Raw genomic sequence first — 16899 nt, 5'->3', positions numbered from 1 at the left:
TCCCGATGCTAACCAGGACCTTGCCCAGGAGAGCTGGCCGCACAACACGCCCCCCCTCCCCCTCGGCCTGGCGCTATCCGGGAGTCCGTGTTGGATGCCCTTATAGATCAAATAGAGTCCGTAATAACCCCACCCCCCCCAGCACCTTCATCCCAGTAATGTCAACCTCAAGTTTCTAATCCAGGACAAGCTGTCCCCTGACATTAAAGTGTCAGCCCGCTATTTATACCCCCTTGAACGCCTCACGCCCCCCCCCTTCTGGCCTGGCTGCCTGCATGGGGGTGCATGCCTCTCTGGGTGTGCATAGGTGTGTGTGTATGTGCATAGGTGTGTGTGTGTGTGTGCATGTGCATAGGGGTGTGTGTGTGTGCATGTGCATAGGTGTGTGTGTGTGTGCATGTGCATAGGTGTGTGTGCGTAGGTTTGTGCATGTGCGTAGGTGTGTGCGTGTGCATAGGTGTGTGCGTGTGCATAGGTGTGTGTGCGTAGGTGTGTGTGTGCATGTGCGTAGGTGTGTGTGTGTGTGTGTGCATGTGCATAGGTGTGCATGTGCATGCATAGGTGTGCGTGTGCATGTGTATAGGTGTGTGTGTGCATGTGCATAGGTGTGCATGTGCATAGGTGCGTGTGTGCGTGTGCATGATATAATGCCAAGCCAAGGCGTCCCCGGCATGTCAAGTGTCAGGTACAGATGGCAAGCCGCAGTGAAGAGTAAAGTCAGACAGGTGGAGTGGGGGCGTGGGTAAAAAGTCAGGGGGGGGTTGAGTGGTGGGAGACGGTTGGACGTTCTCGTAGCCAATCCCATGATAAGGTTAGCCCCATTCAGCAAGTCCAAAAAGTATGCAAGTATGAAGGAGCCCCCCCCCCATATTCTCTTGGCTTTTTCCAATGAAAGTTTGTGTTGAAAAGCGACAGACCCCCTCCCTCGGCATCCCCCGTTATGAGCGATCACATCACCAGCACCCCGGCCCCCAGCATGCTCCCCACCTGGCACCCAGGTCATTGCAAAAGGAATGAAAGCATTAGCGAGTGCAGATTGATTTCCAAATATCATGCGCTCCGCCCCCCCCCAGCTCAGAGATCAGAAGGAAAGAAAGAAATAGATCAGATGTGTCCGCCGGACCGGGTTGGGGGCTAATGGGGCCCCTTGCTAGCGGTGCTGCTTGATATATTGTCTGCTCACAGCATCAGTGAGGCCCCCCGCCATCTACTGTCATTTTTACTGCTTGCTCTCGAGGTGGTGGTTTTCCAATCTCGCTGGCTTCCGCTACCAGAACGCCTTTTTTAGCCATCGCCGCCACCTGACGGTTTTTAGCTAATGCTGTTTAGCGCCATAAATCCTCTCTGAAATACCGTATCCACCTGTCCTTTGCTTGGATAGGAGACATTTGGCTCTAGATGACCGCACATGCCCCCATACCCCCCAGTTGTAAAAGATAGGATTGCCTGCTGGGATGACTGGAAGACGCGTGGAGGCCGAAAAAGAATCTGCGATAGCTGATGCCTTTGTCATGATACGTACAGCAAAAGCCGACAATTTTGCATCTTTATGCTTCACACATAATGTTTTTCCATCTGTTTGGTGGTCAATGAACGCACCACCGTACAGCTAAAGTAAAACTTATGTACGGTGGAACCAGGTTAGCATGGTTGTCGTTTAATGTCGAGAAATGAAATGTTGCCTTTGCTTGCATCTGCTGAGCAGGCAAAATGTTGCGAATCCAATTCTGCATTTATTATCACGAAACGTTAGCAGCTCGCTAATTCGTCAAACAGGAAGAGACAGTTGGTTCTGTTGCCTGTCGATGATGTGATCAGTGGTCCACTGTAGTTTTTTTGCTAACTAACACAGTTATGCTGCAAGTCTCTGCTAAAACAACCCACAGTGGAGCCAAAGAAAGCTGCCACTTCTGACGCACACAACAAGAAAATCGCTCTTCAAGTAGACCGGCCACAAGGGGGCAGAGCGGGGCATGCATCTCATGGATGAACATTCCCCACAGCAGGACAAAGTGAGAGTGGAGGACAATGTTGGTTCACAGAGTGAAATAGTAAATAGCTGATGGTGCATTTGTAAGGAATTGTTCTTTGGATGTGTTAGTGTTGTTTTGTTGGTGTTGTTTTTATATTGATTATATATTGATTACATTTCAGCCGTCACAAAAGCAAACAGCGAAAATGATGCTTGAAAAGTATCATTCATTCATTCATTCATTTTCTACCGCTTTTTCCTCATGAGGGTTGCGGGGGGTGCTGAAGCCTATCCCAGCTGTCTTCGGGCGAGAGGCGGTGTACACCCTGGACTGGTCGCCAACCAATCACAGGGCACATATAGACAAACAACCATTCACACTCACATTCATACCTATGGACAAATTGGAGTCGTCAATTAACCTAGCATGTTTTTGGAATGTGGGAGGAAACCAGAGTAGCCGGAGAAAACCCACGCATGCACGGGGAGAACATGCAAACTCCACACATGCCCGAGGGTGGAATTGAACCCTGGTCTCCTAGCTATGAAGTCTGCGTGCTAACCACTAGACCGCCGTGCCGCCCACTTGAAAAGTATCTTTTTACAAAAAGCTACTTTTCTCCCTTCTCTAGTTGGGAACGGATATTTTCCTGTAACTGACCTACTTTTGACTGCTGATTACTAAACGACACAAAAAGATAGAAAGGAGTGTTTTTTTGAATGAAAGATGGGATGTCAGCTTTCTTGCGCTAGGTCCCATGTTCACGTAGGCATAGAAGACGATATTCCGTGTGCCTTGGAAGCGTGTGGGATTGAATGAGACGCGATGTCTGAGAGGACGCATGGATTTGGTCAAGGTAGCTTTCCTAGGTTTCAACACCCGGGAGCGAATGAATGATGCTAACCAAGGTTCTACTGTATAATTGATCACCTCATTGGTTAGTTTCAACAATTCTATTTTGCCTTTGGTTCGGTGAGGAGACACACGAGTGACCTTGACAATCTCATAAACAATTTGTTGTTATCACACATTCTCCGCTCCTCCCCCCTTTTTTCGTTCCCTTAGCCCCCCCAATAGAGGCCCCACACACTTCTCCTCGCCCCCCCTGTGCTTTTAATTTGAAACACACACACTTGGACCAGTGTGGTTGCCTGTTTGATAGCAAGTACCTCTGACCCCCGACCTCCCTCGTGTACATACACAGCCAGATTGCTGGGTGAAATAAAGCTGTCAGTTTCTGGCCCCAAATAAAAAACAACAGATCCGTGGCCCTGACACCGCTGACGTATCGCTCGAAATTGGACGTGGATTAGTTCATTCACAGTGGGACGGGATATAACCTATCCGGGATGATGGAGGAGGCTACCGTTCCAAAAAGCCAGATGAGCAGTGGTGTCAAGTTCAATGCCTTCTCATGATTAATTAGTTAAACATCTGTGATTAATCTGATGAACATTTGTCGTCATTTACAGCCCCGATATCTAAATATGTTGGAAATGTATAACACGTATATTCACTGACGGCATGTCATTAGCATATTAGCATATTAGCATAGGGCAAGCCAAGAGTTGCATTGCTAATGTGGCTCGGCCAGGTGAGCAGTGGAACACAGGAACACAACATTTGCTACAAATGATCATGAATGACAGCTGCTAGAGTCTTGTGATCTTCTGGTATCTTTCCTTCTCAGAACTGTGCAAGTTCCCGTCCGTCCAGCTCGGTCACCAGCTCTCGTCCTATCAGCTTGCCCCAAGCAACCACCCCCAGCCAGGAGGAGGCGAGCGCCCCCTTTTTCCTGCACACAGAGGAAGACAGCAGCAGATGTAAGTTTTTAAGAGTAGTACAATTCACAGTATGTTGGTTACAACGGGGAGAGATTTTCATTTGCTTCGGTTCAAAGAAATCCACCATTTGGAGTCTCAGCAGTAAAAGATGTGGTACGATTCCAACACTCCCACCCAAACATAACTTTAGGTATCTGTACTCCTTCTTTGTTCTGTGATGTTCCAACTCAGCCTAAAGACATTTGGAGGTGGGGGGTCTCTCTATGCAGGACCTTGCTGGGTAGGTCTCGGTTTGTTGGCCACTTTCCTCTGGATCGAGACCTCTCATGTGCCAATGTCACTGTTGACTGAAGAAAGCTTTTGGATTCATTTGGGTAAATTGGATAATTGATGAATCATTGCTCCATGTATACTAATAATATTTGGGTACATATACATTATCATTACAATATGTATTTTGGTTCATTTATCATATTTATCAATGCATCACTTAGGCCAAAAATGTGTCAGATTTTCTGGAAACTGCAATATAATGTATCATGAGTATATTTGGAAACATCACAATCAAGTGAAGCTGCAAAAGGTTGGTGGTTCTTTGATGGATGGCTGGATGGACGGATGGGTGGACGGACAGATGGGCGGACGGAAGGGTGGATGCACGGTCTTTGTGCATGCACAGCGATGCTCTATTTCAAAGAACTTAGCAGTCATGATATCGCTCTCCCAACAATACGGTCTAAGCTAACGCTCGGACTGACTGACACTTGGATCAGATCCATGCGAGGGCAGAGAATCCACCCGGAAAAAAACTTCAGTGTTGAATCAAGTTGAATTCTTTCCTTAAAGTGTCAGTCACTTTTCCAGCGATGTCAATATTTTGGAAATAGCACAGTCCCTGAAAGTGCCCTTAAATGCATCCCATTTCCCCACCGTCGAGCCTGGGGCTTCTCTGTGATGCATTAGTGCAAGGCTGTGTGAAATCAGACATGAGGAATATCCTGTTGAAGTGGAACACTAAACAGACACTCTGACATAAATCTATGTGGCTGGGCGTGCTGCTCTGGCAAAACTTACCAATGCACTTGACTGCTTTTAAAAGTGGAATTACCCGTTTCAAGGTCACACTTGACACTTTAGGGTAGGCCAGATTAAAACATGATAGTAAATAAATACATCACACAATAAATGAAAATGAAGTCAATCATTTTGCTGGCCTCCTAACTGGCGGGAAGAGAGTTCACTCTGTGCATTGGTTCAGCACCCTCAATGGCAGACGCTCTTCCATGCAAAGCAGCCAGTATGTCCATTTGATTCAAAGGCAAAACCAGCGCACCCACCTCTTGCATATCCACTCCGCCCACTTTTCTCATCTGGGAAAAAAAAGAACGCATCGGGATGCAGAGCCTTCCTTCTGATGATGTGTGCTAGCCAAAGTAGGTGCAAACAGCACAAATGGTGCGTTCACAGTCATGACGTATTAAAGGAAATATTACTCTGCTAGATAATGAATGATTATTATTTAGAATGAAGATGACATATTAACATTGTTATGATATAGGGTTGTATATATATATATATAAGTGGACTATTTATGACTGAAAACTAGTATCATTTGTACTTTGGGGTGAATCGTGGAGCTGGGTGTAGTTGAGGTAGTAGTAAGGGTAGTTGGAAGAAATCAGGTGTACAAACTGTCTGGTATTTGTGTAAAAGTGTAAAAGAGTGTAATGGTTTGACGTCATCCTATTTGTAACACAAGTGCTGCGTGTAACACAGCGTTTCCATTTGCATGGTCCTCGGCGCTCCTAATGCCTTGCTCAGTCACAGAGGGCAGAGTGGTGAGTGTCGCTGCCTATGTCACATTTATGCCGGTGCTTTAAGCAGACGGATGAGGCCTTGTGCCACAAATAATGTGTTTAATGTAACACAATCACTAAAATAAATGTTTGTCACACGAGATTATTCAGACCATTTGCCGCTTCAATCTATTCCCGTCTCAATGCTACCGCATGCAAATTGCATGTGCATGATTGACTGGCTTTATGGCCGTGCACTCAGACGCACGGTACAGTAAGGACCTTTGCTGTGTCAGGGACACACACACACGCACACGCACACACACGCTTGTAGCCACAATCCAGGATGAGCAACCATGACAAAGTGACTGAATCTAATCGTGTACGTATTGGCGAGGACAGAAAGGCAGACAATAGACGTCGGTGGGTGATTGGCTGCCTTCAAGGTTTTAGACTAGCTCGTTTAGTTCTAGAGCACCGTCGTACATGAGGTCATTCAAGGCGCTTCACAGAAAAGAAGAGAAAGAACATTCCATAAAACCATTCCATAAAGCATACAACATGAAATTCCACCAGTCACTCCATAGAAAAACTAAATAGAATAAAGAAAAGAAAGAAATAGTTGGAGTTGTGTTCAGTCGGATTGGAACTTTGCAACATAAGACAGGGTCCTCCTGGGGACTCTGGGCGCCCCCTGGAGACCACTAGCTCTAACGGGTCCATGAAGCCGTTCCCAGTCTATTCTCTGAAGGGGAACACAGAATAGAAGGGAACCAAATGGCAACAGGTGCCAGTGAAAAGGGGAAAGCAAAGCTGGCGGACAAAACCCAAACAGGAAATGTTACCAAAATAAGAGCATGAAACCGAAACTAAGGCATAGAAGCTGTCACATAGGCTGATCTGAGGATCGTCGTACAAGTATATATTCTGTTGGGTGGTTTACTGCAGATGCATATTGCATTGTAGACGACACACGTCACATTTCCAGTTGAATTAAAACTGGACTTGAATCCGAGCAAAATGCTAAGCTAATTGTGATGCTAGAGTAGGCACTACATAGTACATACACACTACTGCCTGTACTTGTGGCGGCCAGCACAAATAGACTGGCGCTAGCTGTGGCGTTCATCGCAACTTTGGCAAACGTGTGAGGTGCGTTAAGTTACACTGCCATCTACTGTCCAGAGAATAAGAAGATGTAGCAGGAGGGACATCCCATTTATAGTTAAGAGTTAAGAGTACATAGCTGCTTACTTTTCGCACAGCCTCAGACTGGGTGATCTTCCTCCCTCCAATTTTCTGTTCACTGTTCGGGTGCTGCGTGAGCTGTGTTGAGCGTGTAAGCCGAGGAAGCACAAAGGAAGAAGCAGTAGACAAGGACATGTGCAGTATGGCAGAAAAAAGGGTCAAGTGTTGGTGTTAGCGGTGGGCGGGGGGGTTGAATAGAAAGGGGAAAGGTCAGGTGGGTGTTTGTGTGCGAGCATGAGTGTTGCATTCCCGATGAGGTGGCCCCACACAATGGCTAAGTTGAAGGTTGCCGGCCCTTTAAAAAGGAATAATATGCCGAGTCGCTGGCGTGAGCTCACGTCGACCTCTTGCTTTGTTAGCGCCTCCATCTCGGCGAGCACGGCCAAGCGCTTCTCCTGAAAGGCGGATTTTTATTTCTGCCTCGTGCCGTCCAGCTGTTTTCTCTTTGCAATATGTGCCTTAGCATCGCATTCACCTTTAAACAAAAGAAAGAACCTTTTCAGCCCAGAAGGTGGACAATAGAAGACATTAGTACTGCTACTGTTAGTACTGCTACTACACACTCCTGCACAACTGTTGCAGTGCTGATAATATTAGCAGAAATATCTTCCTCCTGCTGATCTGTTACGTTAGTTAAAAAAATGTTGCTGTGAAAGTGTAGCATGCTAATTGTGTGACAATTATTTTCTATTTGTTTCTGAACTAGAAATCTTTGAGCGTAAATCTTGAGCGAATACAACGGCTTCAGTATTCTAAATTGTACGGATTGCACAACCATTGTTACAAAGGCTGCCAGGCTCAGAACAGCAGTAAAATAATATATCTGCACCACGTTAAAACTATCCCGCCCAACTCCTTAAAGAGGCATGAGATGTCATACAGCAGCAAAGCATGCTGGGAAACATTTGCTCCTGCCCTAAAAGATGTAGAATGTACTGCTTTTTGGGGGTTGTGTTCCGAGCCTACCAGCATAACCTCCAAACCCTCCTGTTGTTCTTCCGTTCTTCCGCTCTGTTGTGATGATTCTGTCCATTCAGCTTCAGAAGCCTCCTTCAGTTACCATGGATCACTCAAGATGGAAGCTAACAAGCTAACAAGTCCTGCTTCTCTCATCTCGAGAAAGATGGTCCACTCAAATATACGGCAGCAAACCTGATCCCGGGTGTCATTTCCACTTTCTGGAAGTCCACTTGTAGGAACCATATGCCTGCACACGGCTGACATCCGACACTAGCATGTGTTCCTTGGCAAACGCGAGGCCTTGTGAGTAAAGTGGCGTGGTGCTCGACTGCATGCATCTTCTGTTGGCTCCCCCCCCCACCCTCGCAGCCTCCCTCTGACACAGCGCAACTTGTCATGCATATTTAGCCCCACTCATTGACATGCACCAGGATCCCTCCGTGTAATGACGGTGTCATCTGGGTACCGTTCCTCTTTGTGGAACAGACACCATGGAAATTACTACGCAACATCCACAAGGTCAAATGTCAAGTCATAACATTTCCTGGAGAAAATGAAATGGAAGACAGCTTGGACCGCGTCCTGGTTGGAATCATCATTTTCAGATGAATCAGCGTATGTGGATATGCTGTTTATGTTGACAGCGGGACTTTTTCAAATCAACTCGGAAAACGGAAACCAAAACGTCCCAAAAGGTGCAGAGCTCATCCTCTCATGTTGGCTGAGCTCTGTCACTGTTGGTGTACACCAGGTGTGTCCAAAGTAAGGCCTGGGGGCCACTAACCCTAACCCAAGGCATTTCACAGGAAAACTACCAAAAACAGCAAACAGCAACATGGAGAAACCAGCAGTCATTTGACAAGATCAAAGTCAGAATATTAAAGGAGACCTAGGATGCTTTTCCTCGTTTCTGACCTCTGAATGTAGTTGGAATGTTGGATCGTTAAACCACGGCAAAGTTGCGCATTAGGAAGTGAGCCCTGAAAGAAGGATGGCTCAGAATGCCCGCTTTCAGAAGGCGTGGTAAAACACCGCCTTTGTGATGTCACAGAGGAGCGGACTTCCTTATACGGGCGTGGCTGTAGGCCCTCCCCCAAGCTCTGGTCCCCTTTAAGAGAAGAAAGTTACAACACTGTTGTTGTTTTGGGAATTCTTGTTGCTGCTGTTTTTGTCTCTCCCGCTACTCCCCCCCCCCCCCCCCCCCCCGACCCCACCTTTCTCTTCTCTCTTCTTCTTTTCTGTTCTTCTTCTTGCTCCGGTCCGGTCGTCCCAAATGGCATAACAAAGACATCAAATAACGGCAAATAAAATTTCATGGTACAGGGAAGTTGTAGCCAACACCTTTCCTGACACAGAGCAAATCTGTCTAGCATGTAAGGGCATTTAGATCAACAATACTATCTGCCCCAATGGCTGGATGGGACAAAAAAAAAAAAAAAAAAAAAAAAAGAGAAGAAAGTTAGAATTTACATAACGTTATGAGCAAAAATAACTTAGCGTAAAGTTGAGATGTTCAAGAAAAAATACATTAAAAAATATTAATATCATGAGAAACAAAGAAAACTTGGAATAAAGTTGTAATTTTGGGGGAAATTAGGTGGAGAAAAGGGTTGTAATGTTAGAAGAATAGATTGAAAATATGATAGGCATAATGCCAGGAGTACGAGAAGTAGAAATAGACGCAAACAGCAGACATGGAAGAAAGTGCTGTCCTTTTACAAGAATAAAGTGAAAATATTCCGAGACAAGAGTGGTTTTCTTATGATGGAAACACTGAATACATTTGCAATATTACAAAAAAAAACAGCATTTTAGTTTAAATATTCAAGGAAAATGCTTTTTTCTGAACTTGTAATTAATATTATGAGTAACAAAAAAAGAATCAAGTTGTTCCTTTTGGAAAATTAGGTGGGGGTGGGGAGGGCAGATGATGTGAATAAAGTCATTTATTGCCAAAAACCTACCAAGATTATTCAAGGTGAAATATTTGGCAAATTGAGAGAAAGTGAAAAAGCTCCAGCCAAACGGGGAAATAATAAAGTAATAATAAAGTAAAATAAAAATAATAAAGTGATGACGGACCTCCAAGCCCAACTTGGCGTATCTGCGTGGTGTTTGACTAAATATCTAAATGATGAATCCCTGCAGCCTGGCAGTTTCCAGGACAATGGAAAACGTTTGCACACCCCTGGTAAATGGTGGACGTGGTCTCAGCAGGATACGTCGCCATGGCGGAGCTAAGATGCTTAATGATCACAGCTGATAAAAACACCGGCCACTGATCAATAGCTTGTCTCTGAAAAATGTTCATTGACCGTGGAGGTCGGCACGGAAGATTGCATTTTCTCCCTGATAGCCGTGTCTCTGGAGAAGGAAGCGTGCGAGAAAATGGAATTCCAACTGGTGTAAAAGCTGAGTGATGTTCAGACGCCTTCCGCATGACCAGGAAGTAGCAGCAGGAAAAATGCACAATGCCGGTTTGGCTTTGGACCCGCCGTGTTGGTTGTCTTTCTGATGCATCTGGTCTTACCAAAAAAGGTCAGCCAACGAGTGGTTAGGCTTGGCCGTGTGTGTGACCGCTCGCTTGCTTAAATGGGCCGAGTGGGCCGGAGGATGGACTTGGGTTTGATGGCAGCAGGATAGTGCAAACACCCGAGCAAACAGGTCAAATGTGCTAAATGTGCTTTCCTGGTCCTCACTCCGACTTGCTCTCCCTTGCTCTCTGCTACTCCTCCATCAGATCAGATAATTGATAGCACCCCCCCCCCCCCCCCCCGGCTTGTACTTGTACTCACAACTAGCAGCCACACATGTGGGGCCAAGTGTTATAAATGACATTCCAAATGACTGAAGGCTGGAATTTGGATTGAACTTGCGATTGCTCTCGTTCTTGTTCTCATTCCTCATAATCATGTCAAAAATCACCAGCAATTGCTTAGATCGATTTCACCCTACCTGTGTACCCACCGTAAGCTCCGGCATTTGGAATCCATCACATCCAATGAAAGAAATCAGGAGATGAAATATGGAGCCCATGTGGGGGTTCTTAAGTGGCTGTAAGGGAAACTGTTTATGCACATTTGCCCAGCCGCTGCAAAGCGTGAAGTCAAATGTATTTTATGCGGCTGTTCTGCATAACAACGCTGCGCTGTCACACGCGGACCGGAATCTATTCATAATTCAGACAAACAGCAGAGCACGCCGCGGCTTTGTCACATATAACAAATGGAGGTGGAAGCAGGCTGAATTTCTACCTGCTTACGAAGGTTGACTGCATTATACATGGTGGGGCTGGCGTGGGTGCGTGCTAATGGGATGTATGATGGATGGCTCAGCCGCACGGGCCCCCATTCTTCTGGCTTATTCATCTGTTTATCTGGTATTTATTTATTGCTTCACCCAGAAGGACCCCGTGCACCAGGATGGCGCTATGAGGCCGAGGTTGGGTGTCGGCCATCTTAGGAAGTCGTCTGGAAGTGGTCTAGAGACAGGAAGAAGAACTGGAGGAGATGAGGATGCTGAGGTTTTCATTGGGAGTGACCAGGATGGATAGGATCAGGAAGGACATCAGAGGGACATTACACGTTAGAGGCCTTGGAGATGACAGAGATGGTTGGGACATGTCCAGAGGAGAGATGGTCAATATATTGGTAGAAGGATGCAGCCAGGTAGGAGGCGTAGAGGAAGACCAAAGAGGAGGTTTATAGATGTAGTGAAGGAGGACATGAGAAGGCAGGGTTGGATGGAGGAGATGGTTTGCTGTGGGACCCCTGGATGGAAAAGGCCAAAGAGGAAGAAGAAGTGAAGAAACCACAAAAGGGCGTTAGTTATTGTATAGAAAAAGTGTTGTTGTATAGTTTTTGTTGCATTTAGTTAATTCATAAATCCTTGTATAATTTTATTATGATTTTTTTCAATTTCCTAAAAGCCTTTCCTGCAATGGAGGTGTAATGCAACTGCAGCTGTGGAGTTCTGCATGAAAACACAAGCTGAACATTTTCTTAGGATGAGCTGCTGCCCTTGGACCCGTGTCTCCCTGAGTCAAGGTCACCTCCACTCGGCCACCCCTCGCATCGTCTTCTTGTAAATATGTTTTTGAGGCCCCGCCAATCCATTTTATGACCGCTCGTCTTCGCCTGTATGCGTGGAGCGTGTGACCAATGTAAACGTACACATGACGTGAGCGGCGCAGTCGTGACACGTTCACCACCGCAGCCATCGTGCAAAAGCAATATGAGCCCCGCTACTCCATTCCCCACAAGGGTTCTCCATCACACGCATCCCAACAGCCCGCAGCGACCATATAGCCGACAGCTTAGGATGAGCCAAAGTGGGGAAGAGGAAGAATGGGGGGTGAGGAGGGCCGTAGATCAGGGCAGAGAGGATGGCGGCACGGCCACTAGGTGACAGGGGAATAACATCCCTTTCTAAGGGATGGACAGGGACCATAACTCCTGCCTCCCCAGGGACAGATTGAGAAAGGCAATAGCCCAAGGGGCTGTGAAGCTCGGATGCTTAGGAGAATTGAAAGTTAAAAGAAAAAGTGGCTTTGCTGAGCCACCGCTACTCGTGCAGCCGAAAGCAGCGCCGGAATTCTCTTGGCCCACCAAGAATATTATTCCATATTCCAAAAATTGATATGGCTTTTCACAGCTTTTTCACCGGGCGTGGAATGTCTCCACCGGGGTGCTCAGCTGGTCTCCCCGTAGGAGATACATATGCACTACAGTCAATGGAAGTACTGAGGTGTGACTTACTTGGACACTCCAACCCAAATGAGAGATGCGTTCATGGGCTGCTGGAAAGGAAAGAGAGGATTATGCTTGGAAAGAGCAAGCCTGGCTATAAGGCCTATGAAAAGGTGAGGAGATACTTCACATGTCTGGAGTGAGGGTTATACAGTATACTTAGGCTTGTACTTTATACTTTATACCTGGGAAATACTACTATTATTATTTAGGTTACCTCATTAGGCCGCATAAGAGCCAAGGGCTCAGACTGACCTTTGACACCTCAGCTAGCAGCCAAGGCTAAACCAACTCAGATGGACTCGGTTTGCTCCTTTTCTCTTATTTGACAACAGCCTCGTCTTCCGCCGTAGGCTGGGACCAAGGTCCTTCGGAATGCCAGTGGACAGTGCCAGGCGTGGCGCCCAAAGCCTGGACTGTCATCTCAACGCTAAGCGCATCTTTAAGGTCGGGGAGTGAAGTGTAACAACGTACCAGCATGCCTTGTGGTCCTGGTCACACCCTGAGTGAGCTAGTGCTTGGACATGGTGACCCTCTTTCATTTTGTGGGGTGTGGCTGAGTGTTTGCTAACTTTATTGGAAGGGAATGCGTGGATTGAAGGAGTTAAAGGAATGCGTGGATTACAGGAGTTATAGGGATGCGTGGATTACAGGAGTCAAAGGGAAATGTGAATTAGAGGAGTCAAAGGGATGCATGGATTACAGGAGTTACAGGGATGCGTGGAATACAGGAGTCAAAGGGATACGTGGATTACAGGAGTTATAGGGATGCATGGATTACAGGAGTTACAGGGATGCGTGGAATACAGGAGTCAAAGGGATACGTGGATTACAGGAGTTATAGGGATGCGTGGAATACAGGAGTCAAAGGGATACGTGGATTAGAGGAGTTAAAGGAATGCGTGGATTGCAGGAGTTATAGGGATGCATGGATTATAGGAGTCAAAGGGAAATGTGGATTAGAGGAGTCAAAGGGATGCATGGATTACAGGAGTTATAGCGATGCATGGAATACAGGAGTCAAAGGGATACGTGGATTAGAGGAGTCAAAGGGATACGTGGATTAGAGGAGTCAAAGGGATACGTGGATTGCAGGAGTTATAGGGATGCATGGATCACAGGAGTTATAGGGATGCGTGGAATACAGGAGTTACAAGAGTCCAGTGGTTGCGTGGAATGAAGGAGTTAAAAGGAGTTAAAGGAATGCCTAAAGTGGCGCATGCCACCAGATCCAATCGTTCCGTATTAGGATGTCTCCCTCTAGCAGGCAATGTTTATTTTTTCAACACGTCCTTACCTTTTCTCTTCATGTAAATGATTTTTCCTTTCCTAACTCCTTTAGGACGGATTTGGGTGCTCAGATTGGGTGGGGGGAGGGGGGGGGCAGCGTGAGTCTTTTATAGCCTGATCAATTTTTACAATGGCTTATTGAGTAGCTTTTAATATCCCTCTTTATTTCCACGAGTACGCCGCTGCAGAGCAATGTGACACGCAGACGGACAATAAATTAGAATCCATGACTGTGGAAAAGTACACATGTTTAATCCTTCCTTTTATTGCCTCATCATGATAACATTATGCTAGCAGCGAGCAATAAAAGAAAGCTTTTATGAGAATATAAAGAGTCAAACGAGGCTAGCATAACCACAAAGCCAGTCTTCCGCTTTTGAGCAAGTACATGTATACCATGTACTAGTTAAATACTCAAAGGCGATGCTTCATTCAGCGAGGCCTCGGTTACCCTTGAGCAAGGCATCTTAAGCCCCCGATGCCTGAGTGTGACTAATCTAAGTCTGCTAAGGAGAATGTCAGCTTGGCGATGTTAAACATCACAAAGTATCACCACCATAAAAGTATCTACTGACAAAGTACTTCCCCAGCCAGTGGCGTGTAGGATTGTATCTGTGCAAACAATTAACCTTTGACCCCTCAGCATTGGGGACTTTGGGGCTAAAAATACTTAGCATGGATGCGGCAGAGACGCTCCGTCCACCCAAAGGTTTTCCAGCGAGGGGGGCATGCTGGAAGACCAAAAGTTTCCTAAATAGATTCCCTGAGACCTGATCTGGATTTCAAAAAGCTGCCTGCATCTCAGCTGTGGGATGCGGGCGACAAAACATGCTTTTCCTTTCCCTCTTTATTAGAACGTCAACGTTTTCCCAGCCTACTTTCCAAGTACTGACGTATTCAAATACTATACTTCAAAGAGGCTTTTTTCTAGTATTTCAACTTTTGACCCCTTTAGTTTTATCTTAAATTTAACCCTAACCATTTTTTGCTGCTAATTTTTGATTTTTTTCTCATATGATTACAATTTTTTGCCGAGATACTAGTACTACTACTAGTAATGATGATGATGACAATAATAATAATAATAATAATAATTTTGTGATATTTTTGCTTTAATATTTTTGCTTTTTGCTTTTTTGCTTTAAAATTTTTAGAATGAGACAATTCCCAAATAGCCCCGGGCCACAAATGCCTCCCAGGCCACACCTTGGACACCCCTGGGATTGATGAAGTCATTAAAATGGCTGCCAAAATACCTCATTATGTACGCATGCAATGTACCGGCTAATGAGAGAATAACGATCTGATAGATGTCCATTTATAGAGCAGCCTACGTACATATAGTACTGGTGTATGTACAAATAATACTACATAAGTAGTACTATGTATATGTAGTACAGGGAAGTACTATATATGTATGTATGTATGTATGTATGTATGTATGTATATGTATGTATGTATGTATGTATGTACGTATGTATATATACGTATATATGTATGTATGTATGTATATATATGTATGTATGTATGTATGTATGTATGTATGTATGTATGTATGTATGTATGTATGTATGTATGTATGTATGTATGTATGTATGTATATATGTATCTATGTATGTGTATATATGTATGTGTATATATGTATGTATGTATATATATATAAAGTGTATATATATATATATATATATATATATACACTATATCCCTATATACAGTGAGAATAGTTTTCAATCTGATTCATATCCTATATGATAACTCATTAGCATACTGTACTTTTACTGTACTTCTAATGTACTTCTACTGTACCTCTAATGTACTTCTACTGTACTTGTAATTTTTTTTGTCTTTTTGTTGATTTATTGAAAGACAGTATAACACAAGACACACGTTGGTGAAATCAAACCTCATCTGAAGCGGAAATGTGGCCAAGGTATGAAATATTCGGGCGTTATTGTCACCCCAATGGTTGTGCAACGGGACGAGACAATCAGGGTTTGATGGCGTGAAGTGCGGCAATGCCGTGGGCGCGATGGCGAGCGTACGCAGACATCTTGTGACTACTCGTGATGTCCTCCCACGCGGGCAGGCCGAGCTGCTCCGCTGAAGGTGAAAGAAGTGCTCACTTGAGCTCATTGAAAAGTAGATGTGACAGTAAATTTTTCAGGCCCTTGTGAGATGGGAGATCTTGTTATAGCAGTCAGGATGGGGGTCAGGGCAGCGGCTGCTTGATGATTGAGGAAAAGAGAAGTAAATTCATTCTGCTTGGGGCACTTTGTCAAGTGCCAGTAGCTTACCGTTGAGAGCCACTCACCCATCACCGTGTTACGGCCCCAGAGGTCACCTGGGCGGCCATAAATCTGCCTCGCCTCCTCGTCTGCTAAACCCATCGCCTTCCGCCGGCTGAGCACGAGTGGCGAGGGCTGCAGCTGCCGGTCCTGGGATGAAAAAACACAGGAGAATTTAGATGCTGTGATGGCGTAAGGAGCCGTTTGAGGTAGCAGGGGGGCTTTCACTTGTAAAGAATGTGATGGTGGCGTCCTGAGTGCTTTACAGCGTGGTCATTTTCTCCTCAAAACGATGCATTGTTGGATGGGAACGCTACGGCGCGTTACGGTGGTCTTGCTGTTCCAGAAGGTTCGACCTCAGCAACAACGTTTCCCATGTAGAGCCAATGAATCTGTTCCAGAAAGCCAAACACGTTAACGTCTAGCTTTGGAGTTGGTTTTGGAGAGTGGAGATGATGACTCTGGAATCAGTCAGGTCAAAGCGAGCAGAAATGTTCATTAGCCTTTCATTCCTCCGTCGTACGCTTTAATAAACTATAAACTCTAATAAATTATAAACATGCGTTTTGGCAAAGCTGGCATTAACCTCAACATGCTAACCGGGGCGGATGCTAACTGAGGTTCTTTTTCCCATACGACCACAAGTCCCACTTGTGTTGTCATTGACTCATATTTGCATTTCTTGATGATGTGAAACAAACATCTCGTCCATCAGCTGAGCGTTCCGTTTCATCGTAGGTTTGCCAGGCACGGAAGCACTTCTGGATCCTAATAATAATAATTCCATAATAATTCCATAGTGAGAAATACAACGG

At 45.4% G+C, this 16899-nt stretch overlaps 1 protein-coding gene across 1 annotated transcript in view; it reads left to right on the top strand.

The window, feature by feature from the left end:
- LOC131129460 (adhesion G-protein coupled receptor D2) overlaps nt 1–16899 on the top strand; it is a 77213-nt gene that overhangs the window by 40764 nt on the left and 19550 nt on the right. Inside the window, 1 exon segment of the mRNA XM_058073065.1 lies at nt 3664–3796. Within this exon segment, the coding sequence (XP_057929048.1) occupies nt 3664–3796 (133 nt within the window).

The sequence above is a fragment of the Doryrhamphus excisus genome, chromosome 5 (assembly GCF_030265055.1).
Source record: "Doryrhamphus excisus isolate RoL2022-K1 chromosome 5, RoL_Dexc_1.0, whole genome shotgun sequence".
In the NCBI taxonomy this organism is placed as follows: Eukaryota; Metazoa; Chordata; class Actinopteri; order Syngnathiformes; family Syngnathidae; genus Doryrhamphus; species Doryrhamphus excisus.
This window is presented reverse-complemented; position numbering and strand designations above follow the sequence as displayed.